The sequence below is a fragment of the Pelophylax lessonae genome (genome assembly GCF_965119305.1).
Source record: "Pelophylax lessonae genome assembly, chromosome: 10".
Taxonomy (NCBI): Eukaryota; Metazoa; Chordata; class Amphibia; order Anura; family Ranidae; genus Pelophylax; species Pelophylax lessonae.
The window spans coordinates 61,660,469-61,677,043 of record NC_138777.1 but is presented as its reverse complement, the minus strand read 5'-3'; the positions used below and the strand labels follow the sequence as shown (position 1 = coordinate 61,677,043).

The window sequence follows — 16,575 nt, the reverse complement described above, 5'->3', positions numbered from 1 at the left end:
CTCTATTTACATTACATGACGGCTGTGATTGGACACAGCCGTCATGTGATCAGGAGGGCCAATCACAGGGCCCTCCTGCCAAATGATGTTGCTCTGTGTCCGAGGGACACAGGCACATCGAGATCACGCCGCTGCGCGTGCCCGCGGCGGCGCGATCTCTCTCCTTCTGAAGGACGTTCCGGAACGTCCATTCAGAAGGACGAGACTCCCGCCCGGCCGTATATTTACTATGGCCGGGTGGGAGGTGGTCAATACTCTAAGCATGTGCAGATTTTGCTTACTGGTTAATTCAGGACTGCCCTCATCACATCTGAGAGGTATTATTTATTTTATTCTAGTTGATCCACAGGGGAGAAAAAAAAATGTTTTGATGATAATGCCATTTATTTTAATTACTGAGTGGCAGAAAATATTAACTGGATTTTCATAAAAAGAATATAAAATGATTTGCTGAGAAAGAAAATGTGAGTACTGTATACAGGACAAATCAATATTCAGTAAAACACATGTTGTTACATGTTATATTTTTAATGATTAACATTCATTTGGTCACAAATATGCATTCGTAAAATATAATGTTGTACTAATGAATGTTGTATTCAGTGAAAGTAATCAGTAAGATATTATATAGTTAATCTGTGTGTTATTATATAAATAAATTCCATATATTTCATTTTAGAAATGAACTGCTAATATCACTTGTAAGTGCACTTTCAACAAAAACAATTGAGAAAACTGTCTGTGATGTGTTTTTTTTGTGTGCAGTAACATCCAACCATTCAGGACAAACACCCCCCTCTTTAAGGCCCAAGGAGTACTACTTGGACCTTGAAGAAGAGGGTGCACCCTGAAAGTTTGTCCTGAAAATGTTGATGTTACTGCAGATAAAAAGTATTAAAGTACTCAATTGTTTTTAATATAATGTAAAAAGTAACCTATTTTAAAAGATACCATATACAAATATTTTGTAATTTAAATCCAACCATTTTATTTTGTTTTGTATAGAGGAGGGAAGGATCAAAGCATGTCAGATTTTTATTGCTGTCCGTCCATATTAAGGAAATTTCCCCTCACTTCCTGGACAGGACAGGGATTCCAGTGATGGCACAGGTCACAGAGTAGGAAGGTTTAAAACATTTTTGAACAAAAAAAATGTATTACAGTCTTTGTCTTGCTGTCATGGTGACAACCACCTCCCTCCATTTTTGTTGAGGTGATATGGACAGGAAAACCTCCTGTCTATAGAGAGAGAGATCATTTGCGGCTGTCGGCTTGCAGTTCTCAATGAACTGCCACAGTGCTATGGGATGTACAGGCACACAGATTCACTGACTGGTCTGCAGGAGACCTTTCATTTACACAATGTATTGTATTGTGACATCTGAAACCTTCTAGCTTCAGCTGTCACTGTTCCTCTCTCTATAAGGCACTTTGAGAGCTAGAGCCAGCAGTTATGCTTGGAAACAAACTTCATGTGATCTCCATGATTGGCTGTTTTTGTGATCACTTGATCAGAAACCACACTAATTGGTGCCTGCTTGATAGTGAGAGAGGAGCTCTGACCACCTGTGCATTGTAAATTAAAGCATATACATTTATCTACAGATTGTGAATGGCAAGGGTAGGTGTTAAAGCCTTACTTTAGGAGATAGATTTAGTGTTAGGTTTGGGGGGGGGGGGGTGGGGGCATGGATTAGGTTATGTAATGTTGGACAGGAGGACCTAATGCCCTGTTTAGTTGGTTAAATTTGGTGTTTAAGGCTGGTCATACATGATTCTTTTTTTTTTTGTTCAATCAGCAGGTTAAACAAATAAAACAAAAAACTATTTCCCTATCCACACAGTCAAGTGGATAGGGGAATCCTTCCCGCCGTGGTATTGTATTCTGACGGCGCGGAGCTCTCCCTGCCATCATAATACAGTGATCAGTGTTGCCGGCAGCACTGATCACTTGGGGAAAAAACCCTATAGGCTGGTTGAGCACAAGTCGATTGATATATTGACTTGTGTACAGCCAGCCTGCCCATAGATGGATCGAAATTAATCTGGTCCTTGGTGAAGTGGATGAATTTTGATCCATGTATGGCTGGCTTACTTCTTCAGATAGGGAAGGGTTGGGTTTTTTAAATTCTGCTTATGAAGAGCTACAGAGAACAGAAAACTGGATGCATAAAATGTATATATGCTAAAATGTATTATCATTTAAAAGTTAATTTTGTTATAATATGACAATGGACTTGCTTAACCTTGTTGCTTTGTGTCGTGCAATATTTTTGTGCTGTACTAATGCCTGGAGCCCAGTGCCTTCCACCCTGAGTTATACCTTCTATACCATTGAGATTAAGAATAAACTTGCTAGTTACTAAAAAATAATTCAATAGTCACATTTTTAGTGTCAACACTTGTTCTAAAGCATTATGATGACTCTGTCATGAGAGACAGACGGGATACTATTGCTAGTCTCATTTTAAAAAAAATGCTATATGACTGGTTGTGTCTTTTTAGAATACTGTAAATGAGTGCCAGAATTCTTAACTTCTTTACCTGTTTCCGGTAAGCGGCTCAGAAAGCACTAATCCTTTAGCTTTGCAGCCAAGCAACTAGCATTATCAAAAAGAGTGTTTAGCAATGGCAACTTCCGTCACCTCTCTTTTAAGACCTTGAAGATTCTTAATACAGTTTTAAGTTCAACCCTCAGTTATATTTTTTGTACTTATTCTATGTGTTTACTTGATATTTTTTTATTAATCTATACCTAGGTATGAAATAAAACCCCTTTTAGGAAGATTTAGTGAATGTGAAAACCTACTCATTTCTGAGGGAGTCCAACCTGGGACGTTAGATGGAGTTCTTATTGATGCTGGATGCTCCTCTATGCAGTTTGACACAGCGGAACGAGGATTTTCTCTCAGTAAAGATGGTCCCTTAGATATGAGAATGGACAGTGACAGGTAAATAAAAGTATCAGCATGGAAGCTAAGAATTTGCAGTAAAAAAAAAAAAAAAAAAGCTTATTTTGGGAATGTAAGTATACCTATTTTTCAGTTTTTCTATAGGGTGGGGAAAGAATGAACCCTATGCTATGTTTTTATTGCTGTCTGAGTCCCCATTAGGGGCCTAAACTCTGTTTTGTAGTCACCAGGACAGAATGTATGCATCCGCAATTTTAAGTCTGTCAACAAAACAGGATTAGAGAGGAAATCTTCAAGTGAGGACACCACTATAGTCAGAATTTTCTAAAAATGGGTTTTCCCTCACATTGTAGAGATTTAATCTCATTTTCTGTTGTGTCTTCTGACAGTAAGGTAAATAAATTCTCCCTAAGGAGCATCAAAAGAAAAAGAAAATGAACAGTTTTACCATTCCATTTAGGGGTACACTTCAATGCATGAAAATGCAGCATTAGCACATGCATAAATGTAAATGTGGCCTTAAAGTTTGCCCAACCCCTGCTACTGCCACTTTGATTGGAGAGCTTGGTCCGCATAAAATTGTGGAAAAAAAGGTACATGCAATAAAAGAACCACCTAATATACCGAATATATTACAGGTAAAAACTATTTGCAAAAGTGGTCCTAAAAATACTAGGTGGGTTATAAAAGTTGACAAATTGCAGGTAAAAGTATAGCAGAATCAAATATTCTACAAGTTTGCTTGAAGTGTTTTTCCTTTGCAAAAATTTTTTTTTTGTAATGTGCTTTTGAACTTGCTAAAAAATTTGACTAGTCAGTTCCCTAGCACAGTCTCCTCCCTCCTTTCATATCATAGCCCTTTCCTCTACTAAGAATGTCCGATTACTATCTGTGCTGGCCAATGTCAGCAGCCCCCCTTCACCTCCCTACATAACATTTTATATTGCTGCTGGTGGGGGAAGGGGAAGGGAATACTCTAGAGTGTCATTTGAGTGACAGCTCTAAATTTGCTGGGGCTGCTGACATCACATTCCAGCTTTTCGATGTCATGCAAATCCTGTAATGTGTTAATTGTACATGCATATCCTTTTACGGAAAGATCTTTTTTAAAATGATCTGGTAATAGGGTCTCTTTAAGTTTTTAATTGGGCAGCCTGAGTCACCGGGTTAAAACCCCATGACTACGGGACATTAGTAGGTTTGCTTAACATTTTAACAAAATATTTTAACTTTTTTTGAGCCAAATATTCTTTAATGGAATGGTTTAGGTAACTCTGGTCTTTATTTCCTATATATTAGGAAAAGTAGTTAAATTATATCTAACATACATGTAAAACCTTTCTTCAACTCTATGTACATTAAATAATGTTCACACATTCCACGCAACTTTTTGATGTTCTAATTCTGCTGGTTAATTGACTAACAGCCTGTCATTTTCAAATGCCATGGCTGACGTTAAATACCTTAATAGTTTTCACACCAAGTACATCAAAACTTTTCATTAAAGATTGTTCTTTTCTATTTAATAAATACATTTCAGTCATACACATGGGAAACTTCCTGTACAGGTCTCATTGTTGGAAAATTGTGAAGCCAATTTATAAAGTACATATCATGAGCAGATATAATGCAGGAGACAATTGGAAAATAGCAAAATGAGTATACTGCTGCAGTCAAAGTCCAATTATAAAGTTTTGTTGAAGAAAGAAATACCTCCTACTTTTTCTTCATATGCCGAGAACAGAGAGTGTGTAATAAATGTTATCTTAAATTCCTCCTCCAGAGTGTAGGCTGCAAACATAACAAAAATAGTCAATCGACCAAGCTTTATTCCTGCAAGTACATCAGACAAATTCTCTTAACACTTAAGAGTGAGAATATAGACTCACATTTAACCCTTGTTCTCAAAGTAGAGGATCATCAATTCTGAACCTACACCTGTATTTTTAACTGCTCCCAAGGATTACTATTGTATATAGTATTATTAATAGACATGGCAAGGGAAAGGTATGAAGTGCATTTAAAGCAGACCTATTTGGGCTTATTCATACGTATATCTTTTCCTGCTTGATTACCACTTTGGTAAGGTAAGAGCCTTAAAACTCTTGCCTTCTTAAAAAAATAGTGGATAAAGCTATTGTTGTCTGTGTTCTGTTAGGGAGATCCCCTTCACTTCCTCCTAGACAAGTTCAAAGAAATGAGAAGAAATCTCTCCACAGTTATGGGTATTCCCCTCCTTGACAGTTGATATCCTCTTAGACAGCTGGTACGAGTACAGATGTCTCTTTTAGAATGATGGAAGCATTGTTGAATATTAGGGCTAACCCAGACATCTCTGGAGTCACAGTGGGATTAGCATAACATAGGCTTGCCACATTTGCTGACAATTTTTTTTTTTTTTTTACCAAACCGCATATGACTCTACCTAACTTCCAGAAAGACTTTGCAAGATTTCAGAACCTTGCCAATTTGAAAATTAAAATGGGAAAATCAGTGATTGTCCCCATTAATGGGGCGAAATCAGAAAGGTAAGGTGTCCATCCCTTTTAAATGGCGGACCCCACAACTGCTTATCTGGGAAAAAGGTTGACTACTAGGATACAGGATTTATTCAAGGTCAATTTTTTATCACTTTTAAAAAGCTTTAGAGAAGATCTGAAACAATGTCAATAGTTTCATTTTACATGGTTGGGTAGGATAAATATTTTGAAGATGGCAATGCTCCCCAGATTCTTATTCTTTATTCAAATGCTCTCTATTAAAGTACACAGGTCATTTAACCAGTCATACAACCTATTTCATAGGACTAAAGAGAAAGCAGGCCTAGGTCTTCCAGATGTTTATCTGTATTACAAGGCCAAAGCACTGATGGGGATTGTAAATTGGAACCTGCATGTTCAAGATAAAGTGTGGGTTCCTCTAGAAAAGATAATGGCCGGTCAAAACCTCACCCATGCCCTTTGGGTCCCCAAGGAGCTTAGAGGTCTGGCTAATTAAATTTCACACCTGACACAAGCAATGTTGAAGATCTAGGAATAATTAAATAAAGAAGGTAGTTTTCCTCTTAGACAGTGGGTACCAGAACTGGTGTCTCCTTTCGAACATTTACCTTTTGTTCTGGTGATAGCTATAAAATTAAAGGAGAACTTAACTGTGTCTAAGCACAACAAATTGAAAATGCTATTTGATTAATTTTTAATATTAAAGCAATCTCATCCATCTATCCATGTCTCCATTCTTTATTTTGTTGAGAAATCAGCATTAGAAATAAAGATAGTTAATGTTGATTGAGAAATAAAGTTATGCATTAAAGATTTCCCATCCCTCCCCCTCTGTATCAATAACAACAGACAAAAGGACAAATAGAGAGTTAAATTTCAGATAGCAATAAAAGCCTGCTGGAGGTGCTTCTCTACTACATCTGTAAATTTACAAAGAGTCTAACCCTTCCCCAAACTATAAACATACACTTTAAGCAATCTGAATTTTCATGAAAAAAAAAAATAGTCAGAACAGCTCACCCTCTATTTTCGACAACATTTTGTACTGTTGCCTTTGATGACAAAGCTCACACCTCTTGTTACTCATAGCCAAAATCTTTTTTATTTAGTCACTCATATTTTTTTTGTCCTCTGACTTATTTTTTAATTTTAAATTGTAAGTAAATCCAATCACTGAAATTTCATAGCAGCTTTCACGCGTTAAAATGTAATTTCAAAAGCTATTTGCAATATTTAAAATCTGTAGCTTCCATGTATTATTTTAAATACCTGGTGTTCTTGCTATTAAGGTCCTTGTTCAGAATTTTTCTGTCATAGAGAGACAATAGTGTGTCTTTTCAAGTGGCCATTTCAACACAATTTACACATCCATGGTGCACTGTTGTCACCATCAGAAAACCTGCCCTGAGAAATGCCACGCAGCAGTCTCTGAAATGCTCAACAGTCATGTACAGTGCCTTGAAATGCTATTCCACATTTTTCCACCTTTTGTCATGTTAGAACCAAAAAAGTAAATGTATTTTATTGGGATTTTATGTGATAGACCAACGCAAAGTGTCACATAATTGTGAGGTGGAAGAAAAATGATAAGTGGTTTTCAAATTTGTTTACAAATAAATAAAGTGTGGCATGCATTTGTATTCAGCCCCTTTTACTCTGATACACCTAACAAACATCTAGTGGAACTGGGGGGCGGGGGGGGTCAGGTGTCTGCTGACCTGGCTGGCCGCATGAGTCCTTAGCTCCTCAGCACACACAGGGGAAGAGGGGAAACGGCCTATATCCACCTCCCAGCGCAGACCCAATGAACCACTAGAATCCTGATCACCCCCACACATACCCAAAATGTCGCTCCAACGCCAAGAAGATCCACAACTGGAGAAATTGTCAGGTTTCTTCACTCCGGTCCACAAGAGTCCTCAACTATATGGCGGCGGGAGACATTTGCTCCCGCCCAGCGATGGACCTCTAGTAAAAGCAACCTTTCTTTATCCCCAAACAGCTGGGCGTGTTTCACCTGGGCTCCTGGAGCTGGGAGATGTGGGTGGAGATCCATCTTCATTCTCTGTTGGATCTGCCATGCGATAAATCTCCTGGCTCCGGGTATATCAACGAATATTACCACATATTCTCCACCATTCTAAGCCCTTATCTAGCCACACTGTTTAACGCTGCAATGCACAAGTCAAACTTTCCCCCGGAGATGTTAAGAGCACACTTTGTCACACTTCCTAAGCCAGGAAAGAATCCTGACTTTGCAGCCAACTTCCGACTATATCTCTGCTCAACACAGACATTAAGCTATACGCCAAACTCTTGGCATATAGACTGAAAGTAGTACTACCACACTTGATAAAACATGACCAGATGGGCTTTGTCCAGAGTAGGCAAACCTGTGATGCCACCAGATGAGTACTCAGTGTTGTTCACTATGCAGAACACTCCCGAATGCCTTCTCTGCTACTTTCCATAGATGCAGAGAAGGCGTTTGATCGAGTTCATTAGGGGTTAATGTCTTGTGTACTAAATAAATATGGATTTCAGGGATCTACTCTATCTGCTATTCTGGGTTTATACTCATCTCCCACAGCACAGGTGTACACAGCAAGCTTACTCTCTAAACCCTTCTCTATAATGAATGACATGGGGAAGGGGTGCCCACTTTCCCTGACAATTTTCAACCTGATGATAGAACCGCTGTCCGAAAGGATTCGTCCTCATCCACTAGTAACCAGGTTCCTATTCAGAGACAAACCCCACATCATCAACTTGTTCGCAGATGACGTTATCCTAATGCTGACCAACTCCAAAACATCACTTCCATATGTACATGAGCTACTCACAGAATTTAGCAATCTTTCATATTATAAGGCTAACCACTCCAAGTTTTTAATTGTAGGCCTAAACATCCCCAAACCTACTACCTCCGAATTAAAAATAGACTTTCCGTAAACATGGGCCGAAACAGGAATATCCTATCTAGGAATCATAATCACCCCCACCTGTGCTTCCTTAGCGGAGGCCAATTATAAACCATTAATAACTAAACTAGAAGCAGAACTGAAGAGGAAAGCACAAACAGAACCAACGTAGGTAGGGAGATTAGCTGCTTACAAAATACAGATATTACCACAAATCATATCTATTCAGATCCATCCATATACCACTAACACAGCCATACATGAAAACCCTAACATTATTATTCAAAAGCTTTATTTCGCTGCTCTCACCACTCCTTGATTAAGCACAGAACTGTGGGCAGTATGGGAATGGTGGACCTACAAGATTATTACACAGCAGTTCATCTAGACCACTTAAAACACTGGTTCAACCCATCTGCTGAACCTCTGTGGTTAGAAGTCCAAAAAGGGATTAGCAAGACCTCCAATCTCTGTTCCCTACTCTTTGCTGACCTATGGAAACCACTAGACTTATCACAATTCCCACCAACCATTAAGGCCTCCCTCCAAGCCTGGAGAACTATTACAAACTCCTCTCAACAACATACATATCATCCTGACATTAAATCAACACACTAGAGCATCTTATCCCAGACATCTCTCTAAACAGCTGGAACAAGCACAGTCAAATTTTGCTAGCTGAATACGGGCTCCCACGCAAGATGTTTTTTACTCTATTCAGAGTCTATAATTTTTGCGGGCATTCCCATCACCTAATGTCTGTTTACACCCCAAAATATGGCAATGCTACACAAACCCCCAAAAATCTATGAAAGGAACTTCGCTTATATATAACCTTTTACAAGATAAATGGAAATTTATCAAAACTATGACCATGCTCCAATTGGAGTTAGACCTTCAGACCTCCTTCTCTGACTCCCAGTGGACTCAGGCTATCAATTTTTCTCACTCTCACACACATAGAGTGCATCATTGGGAATTATCAGTAAAAATCTCACTTACTGTAGATGATATCTTACCCCTTACAGACTAGCTAAAATGTATACCACAACCTCTTCATTATGTTGGTGCGGCTTTGGCGCATCTGGCACCCTATTGCATATTATATGGTCACGCAATAGCATTCACAGCTTCTGATGGAAAACATTCCAAATAATCTCAGAAATAACTGGCGTTCTACTCCTATTGACCCAGCTATAGCCCTATTCAATCTGGGCATCGAGAAATTTCCAGTCCCATATCGTGGCATTGTAGCAAACATCTCGTCAGAAGTTGTCAATATTACTCGAACCCACTTTCTCTATGAAAAGTCTTTAGCCCTACAACAAAAATCCTTCTGAGCCTTTGACCTTGTGTGGAAACTGTGGAGTTCCTAAGACCCATTACCTCCTATTAACAGGGATCATAAATATAAATCGAACTTAAGTCATACAGTTAGTCAATTATCTTTCCCGCCTCCTGTTGATTTAGTTTCTCAGTGCCTTATACCTTTGTATGATACCAGTATTATCTCAGTATAAATACAGCTGTTCTTTAAAGCCCTCAGAGGTTTGTTAGAGGACCTTAGTAAACAAACAGCATCAAATGCAGCCAAGGAACACACTAGACAGGTCAGGGATAAAGTTGTGGAGAAGTTTAAAGCAGGGTTAGGTTATAAAAAATATCCCACGTTTTGAACATCTCATGGAGCACTGTTAAATCCATCACTGCAAACCTACCAAGACATGGCTGTCCACCTAAACTGATAGACCAGGCAAGGAGAGCATTATTCAGAGAAGCAACCAAGAGGCCCATGGTAACTCTGGAGGAGCTGCAGAGATCCACCGCTCAGGTGGGAGAATCTGTCCACAGGGCACTAATAATGTTTTTATTACATGTTTGCATTGTTTTAAGTCCTGATTATAATTAGCCTACCTATGTTACGCCTCTTGGTACCATAAAGTACAATTGTAATATTAAAGTGAAACCTACGTCATCATGTGTATAAAAACCTTCAATTGCATTAAATAAAGCAGAACAGTGATTTGGAAAGATGCTGAGTGTATCTTTTGTGTCTGTTCTCTACTGCAGGAGTTATTAATAATTTGGAACTGCTAATCAATATGAGACTAGGAGTTGCCTATCCTGTAAAATTTCCAGAAGTCTATCACATAAAATCCCAATAAAATACATTTACGTTTTTTGTTGTAACTTGACAAAATGGGGAAAATGTCAAGGGGTATGAATACTTTTTCAAGGCACTATAAATTCTAGTAAAGATGCATTTTTCAGCCATGTTCATAAATACCTGACACAGTTGTTTTGAGCTTGCAATTTAAATGTTTCTGACCATATTTCAAGCTCATTGAGCTGCTTTTGGCTCACACCACACCAAAAACCAGAGATCAAGGCAGATTACCCTGAACCATGGTCAAAAAACAAGCCAAAGTTTAGGGAAGGCACATCACCATTATAACATGTAGACAATCCGAGTTGAGTCACCAAAAAACGTAAGAGTGCCAAATAAAGCCAAATTGTACTTAAGAAGTAGAACTTAAGAATAAGGACACTATTGAATAAGACAGAAAATAACTTTTCCAAGAACAGAACTGAACATGTGATCTGGCTATTTACATGTGAGCTGGCTATTGTTTGTTACAATAATAAAAAAAATCCTAAAGCAACAAAGAAGTTTTGGCATGGCCCCTAATGGCATAGACCCCTCCACATTTGCTCGTTGTTATGTTTTAAAGGTGTACCTGTTACTGTGAAGACACAATAAGGGACTTATGTAGAAGCCACTGGGATCGTCCAACCAGTATATATTTATTGCTTCTCGCCATTTATACATGCTAATTTTTTTGTCCATGATGACAACTCCGTGAGCTGCAATAAAGGTGCAGTTTTTAAACCCTGGCTCTATAAATATATGTATAAATGACCATGCATTCCATATATTCATGAGAACCCCTTGACATATGTAGATATAATTTTTATTTATGTAAACAAGGCATCACATTTATGATTGTTTGTGATGATGCAGGATCTGAAAAGTTCTAATAGACCAACACATGAACTTTAAAATAAAGTTAGCCGAGGTGATTTAAAAGGTAGATGCTATTTTCAATCTCACACGGCTGCTGTGAGTATTTTAAAATCTCTGAGGCACGCCTATGCAGAGTGTGTATTTGTGTGTGTTTTTTTTCCTGTTTCTTGTGTCTCTGCGCTATGAAGCTTCACCTCTTGTCAATGAAAACCGACGTCAGAGAACTAATTGGCTCTCCTTGTGCGTAGGTATCCTGACATGCCCAACGCCGCTGATGTTGTGAATGCTTTAGATCAACAGGCACTTGCGTCTATCCTGAAAACATACGGGGAGGAGAAACACGCCAAGAAAATAGCTTCAGCCATCGTACAAGCACGTAGCATATACCCCATCACCAGAACTCAGCAGCTCGCAAGCATTGTTGCAGGTACCCTCATTAATTCTGCGCTGTGTCTGAAAAAGAAGAGAAAAAGTATATTAATCCCCAAGGTCCCAGAGGGATCTATTTGTCCTGGAAATCATTCAGGATTTAAGCCTGTCTGTTCCTTTTTGATGTTAAGCTTTGTTAATTTTTAATTTAATTTTTTTTTCTTTTGTTGGTTGCCGTCCATTTTTTTCTTTTGTTTTTGCAGCAGCGTATTTTACTGATTAGTTTAATTATTGATTGCTCATGAAATGATTTGACGTAGATGCACACCGAGACAGTGTAGGCAGTCACAGGAACAGATGGGGAATCTTGATCGTTATGGCTGCTGAGAACTCACATTTTCACTGGTGGCTCAGCCTTGTCATTGTTTTTTTTTTTTTGATTCGTGATTTATCATTTAAGTAAAAGGACAAGCCTTGGCCCTGAAATGAAATATGACTGCTACATACAGTTGTTGCAGGGACCGAACGTGACTCGACCGTGGGTGCAATCCCCATAGCTTGACGTACTTATGCAGCTAACAATAAGCAGAACATAAATGAAAACCTTTCTTCATTTTCATCTATCTACCTATCTATCTATCTATCTAGCTATCTATCTATCTATCTATCTATCTATCTATCTATCTATCTATCTATCTATCTATCTATCTATCTATCTATCTATCTATCTATCTATCTATCTATCTATCTATCTATCTATCTATCTATCTATCTATCTATCTATCTATCTATCTATCTATCTATCTATCTATCTATCTATCTATCTATCTATCTATCTATCTATCTATCTATCTATCTATTCCATATAATCTATCTATCTAATCTATTATTTTTTTTGCAGCCACTTTTATTTTTTCTCATATTTGAACCACATTCAGCTGTATATTGAAATAATTAACACAATTAATAGCTTTGGAGCATTTGACTTTCAGTAAATGTACAGCAAAGGCTCTAATCATACAACCTGCTTATATTAAAGCTAAATGAATCAAAAATGAATAAAAAGGAAACAAAAATAAGTAATAATGTCAGCCGCTAATATTTTGAACCAGCCAACCTTTTCTTGGCTAGAAAATAAAAAAAACATTAACAGGTCTAGTTGAAGGGAGTTATTGATTGTTGCTCAATGTTGCGGTAAACCCAGCCCCCTTTTGAGCACAAAAAAAGGCCACCAAAGACTAATCCCCAAAAATGACAAAGTAACAAATATTTTAGGCTCATTATGTCTTGGGGAAGGTATGGGTACATTTGCTTTGTCTTCAAAGAATATCCATGGTCAAAATTTAAATAATATTCAATTCATTGTTGAATTTCAATTATTTCTAGCCTATTATAATAATTTGAAAGATCTTGAAGATTGTAAAGCTATCTTTGTGACGAATCCCACACATTTACTTTCTTTAATTGTGTAACATGTATTCACTATGCCCTGTGAGTAGACACTACTGTGTCACACATTTTACAGACCCTGCCACCTGAATATTGAAGAGGATTTTCAGGGTCAATCAGTTCAGTAATCACAGCTTGCAGGCAGCAAGGTACAATGGGATACATAGTCCTTAGGAATTAAAAGCAAAATAAGTTGTAAAGTCAGGATGTTTTTTTTTTTATCATAATGCGTTCTATGCATTAAGATAAAAAGCCTTTTGTGTGTAGCAGCCCCCCCAACACCCCCTAATACTTACCTGTGACCCCTCTCTGTCCAGCAATGTCCAAGTGTCCCTCGGTCGTCCTGGGACTCTCCCTCCTGATTGGCTGATATACAGCCGCAGCGCCATTGGCTCCTACTGCTGTCAATTAAAATCAGTGAGCCAATCAGGAGAGAGAGGGTGCAGGGCCAAATGACAGCTCCATGTCTGAATGGACACACAGCGCTGCAGCTTGGCTTGCGTGCCCCCATAGCAAGCGGGTTGCTGTGGGGGCACTCCATAGCATGGAGGGGCCAGTAGCAAGAACGAGGGACTTGAGAAGAGAAGGATCCGGGCTGCTCTGTGCAAAACCAACTGCACAGAGGAGGTAAGTATAACACGTTTGTTATGTTTTTTTTTTTTTTTAAAAAACAAGACTTTGCAATCACTTAAACTAGAGGAGAAGCTGCAAAGCATGCAGGAAATCCAGGAAGTCCCTGCAGGAATACGGGCAGCACTCTCAACATAAAAGAAGATTTTCAGTTAAAGTAGATGTAAACCCTCATATATACCCAGTGAAGTGAACAGCCTCAGATGATGCACAGAGATGAGACAAATCTCCCTACCTAAGTTTTACTTGTAAATCTGCTGTCTTCAGCTTTCTATGTTCTTTATAAAGTGCACATCGCGTTAATATTATTTTTTCTGTTTTAGCAGTGGAAGGGGAGTCTGGGCATACACTGTATGAGCTGATTGGAGGAAAGACACACACACCCCCTCCACATAGGTAGAGGAACAAAGAAACTTGCAGAGCTGTACTGTGAATAGACCAGTTCTCTGCTTATCTGTCCCTTCCCCGCCACAAATTTCCAGCTGCTTTCATCTTTTGTGTCAGAGAGCTTGTCAGAAGTTATCATGCTGATAATAGAGGAAACCGAAAGATATGGGACTTAAGACTTTGGAGAGAGATAAGTAAACACTACAGATATACAATATGTGCCCAGGTCAGATTTCATGAATGGGGTTTACATCCACTTTAAGCTTGAATACATAATAAAAGGAACACCGGGATAAAAGGTAATAAAATTGTCTTCTGGTCTGGAGATCTTCTAGGCCTTAAATATGAAAAAAAAAAAAAAAACATAACTTTTCTTTAATTACTTGAAAATTACTGCATTTGTTATACCACTAGGGCTTCTCTGTACTCTTTTTTTTTTTTTTTTTTGACTGAAAAATATACACCAAGTCTTGAAAAAGAAGCAAATGATGCCACATCCAAAGAATATCATAACCAAAAACAGCTGGAATTAATCATTCCTAGTAAAAAAAGAGGAGGACTTTAAAGGCTTCGTACTAAGCCAAAGTAACACAATTAGGTTCCATAAATGTATACAATACATATTACATACAAAAATACCTCCACAATGCAAAAAGACATCATATTATAACCATAAAGGGTTCTACATAAATTCCAAAACGTATGCTTTTATATTCCTGTTGACTTCTCTGACGCATTTCCTGGTGTAGTTGTTGCTTCCTCAGGTACAGCGCAGGAGCTTCTTCAACATTAAAAATATCCATAATACAAAAATATAACATGATCTCAAAAATAATCAATCATAATATTAGGAATGATTCAATCGGTTTTTTATTTTTTGGTTATGGTACTTTTTTCTTTTTGTCTACTCTATATTTTCTATCCATAAAGAAAACATATTCCTTAACTACTTGTGCTTATCAGTGCTTATTATTGCCACCTATCAGTGCCACCTATTAGTGCAGCTTCATCAGTGCTGCTTCATCAGTGTCACCTCATCATTGACCATCAGTGCTGCCTATCAGTGCCGCCTCATCATTGCCCATCAGTGCTGCCTATCAGTGCCGCCTCATCAGCGCACATCATTGAAGAAGAAAAATTACCTATTTGCAAAAAATTTCAACAGAAACTAAAAAAAGTTGTTTGTTTTTTTCAAAACGTTCCTTCTTTTTTTCCTTTGTTTAACTAAAAAGAAAAAAAGAAAAAAAAAAACCCAGTGGGGGTTAAATACTATCAAAAGAAAGCTCTGTCTGTCTCAAAAAATGATAAAAATGTCATATGATTGCAGTGTTGCATGACCGCGCAATTGTCATTCAAAGTGTGACAGCACTGAAAGCTGACAATTGGCCTCGCCAGGAATGGGGGTATAAGTGCCCAGTAAGCAAGTGGGTAAAAAAGGAGAGCAGCGTAGACAACCTGATGTTTGTGATTTTGGTGTCTCAGGTCAGGTTTGGGACTTTATGGGCAGGAGTAAGTAGATTTTGAGTAGTTGATAAAAAAGACAATTTATTTAAGGGAAAAATAAATCGATATATGTACAAACATTTAAGGTGAATGGGTGAAGGCCCATTAAGTGAGGGTGATAGAAAAGAGTTGAAGGTGAGTTTACAGGTGAGTATTGGTGACATTGATTTTAGGACATTCCTGCTCTGCTGTTCTTTGTATCAACGACAGGAACTAATTCAGAGGGGGTGCCCAATCAATCAAGCGTTTTTTTTGTGTAGACAACCTGAGGCTTGGAAGTTTTGGTTCTTCTGACCAATGTAAAAATAAAATACTCAGAGATCTCACCATAAACTTTCAAAGTATCTTTGATATACTGTACTGTACAAAATAAAATAACCTGACCCTCCTTATAGCAACAAAGAAACATTTTTAGTTTAGTAGGGAAGGGTTAGGGCCCTTTCACACACGGAGTCCGTCAGACGGACTCCGTTTTTTTTAAGGGGGGGGATCTGCGGAGTATGACAGCTGTGTCTCCGCGCTGTGTGCCCCATAGAGATGCAAGGGGGGACCGTTCAGATCCGCCAAAAAAACTGACAGGCGGATCTGAACGGTCCGGTCCGCCTGTGTGAAAGGGCCCTTAGACTTTGACAATACTTTTATTGCTGATTAAATGATGCCCGCATTCTCAATTTCTACTAGGGGGAGGGTTTTTCCTTTTTTGCACTCTTGACGGGTCTAGTATGGGTGCAGCAGGGACAGGCCATAAAGGAGAATGTAATTGACATTATTTGATAAATTAATTGATAAAGGAGAATGTCCCCACAGGAATTACAAAAAGAAATACAAACCTTATAGAAATAATAACCTCACCCTATCCAAAACTAAATGCCCTTACA

The 16,575-nt window shown here is 38.3% G+C and overlaps 1 protein-coding gene across 1 annotated transcript in view; it reads left to right on the top strand.

Annotated features, from left to right (window-relative positions):
- The window catches only part of METTL15 (methyltransferase 15, mitochondrial 12S rRNA N4-cytidine), a 411,527-nt gene that overhangs the window by 302,369 nt on the left and 92,583 nt on the right, over positions 1-16,575 (top strand). The window contains exons 4-5 of the mRNA XM_082270210.1: positions 2,760-2,951; positions 11,608-11,786. Coding sequence (XP_082126336.1) covers positions 2,760-2,951; positions 11,608-11,786 — 371 coding nt within the window. The remainder of the gene's footprint in view (positions 1-2,759; positions 2,952-11,607; positions 11,787-16,575) is intronic.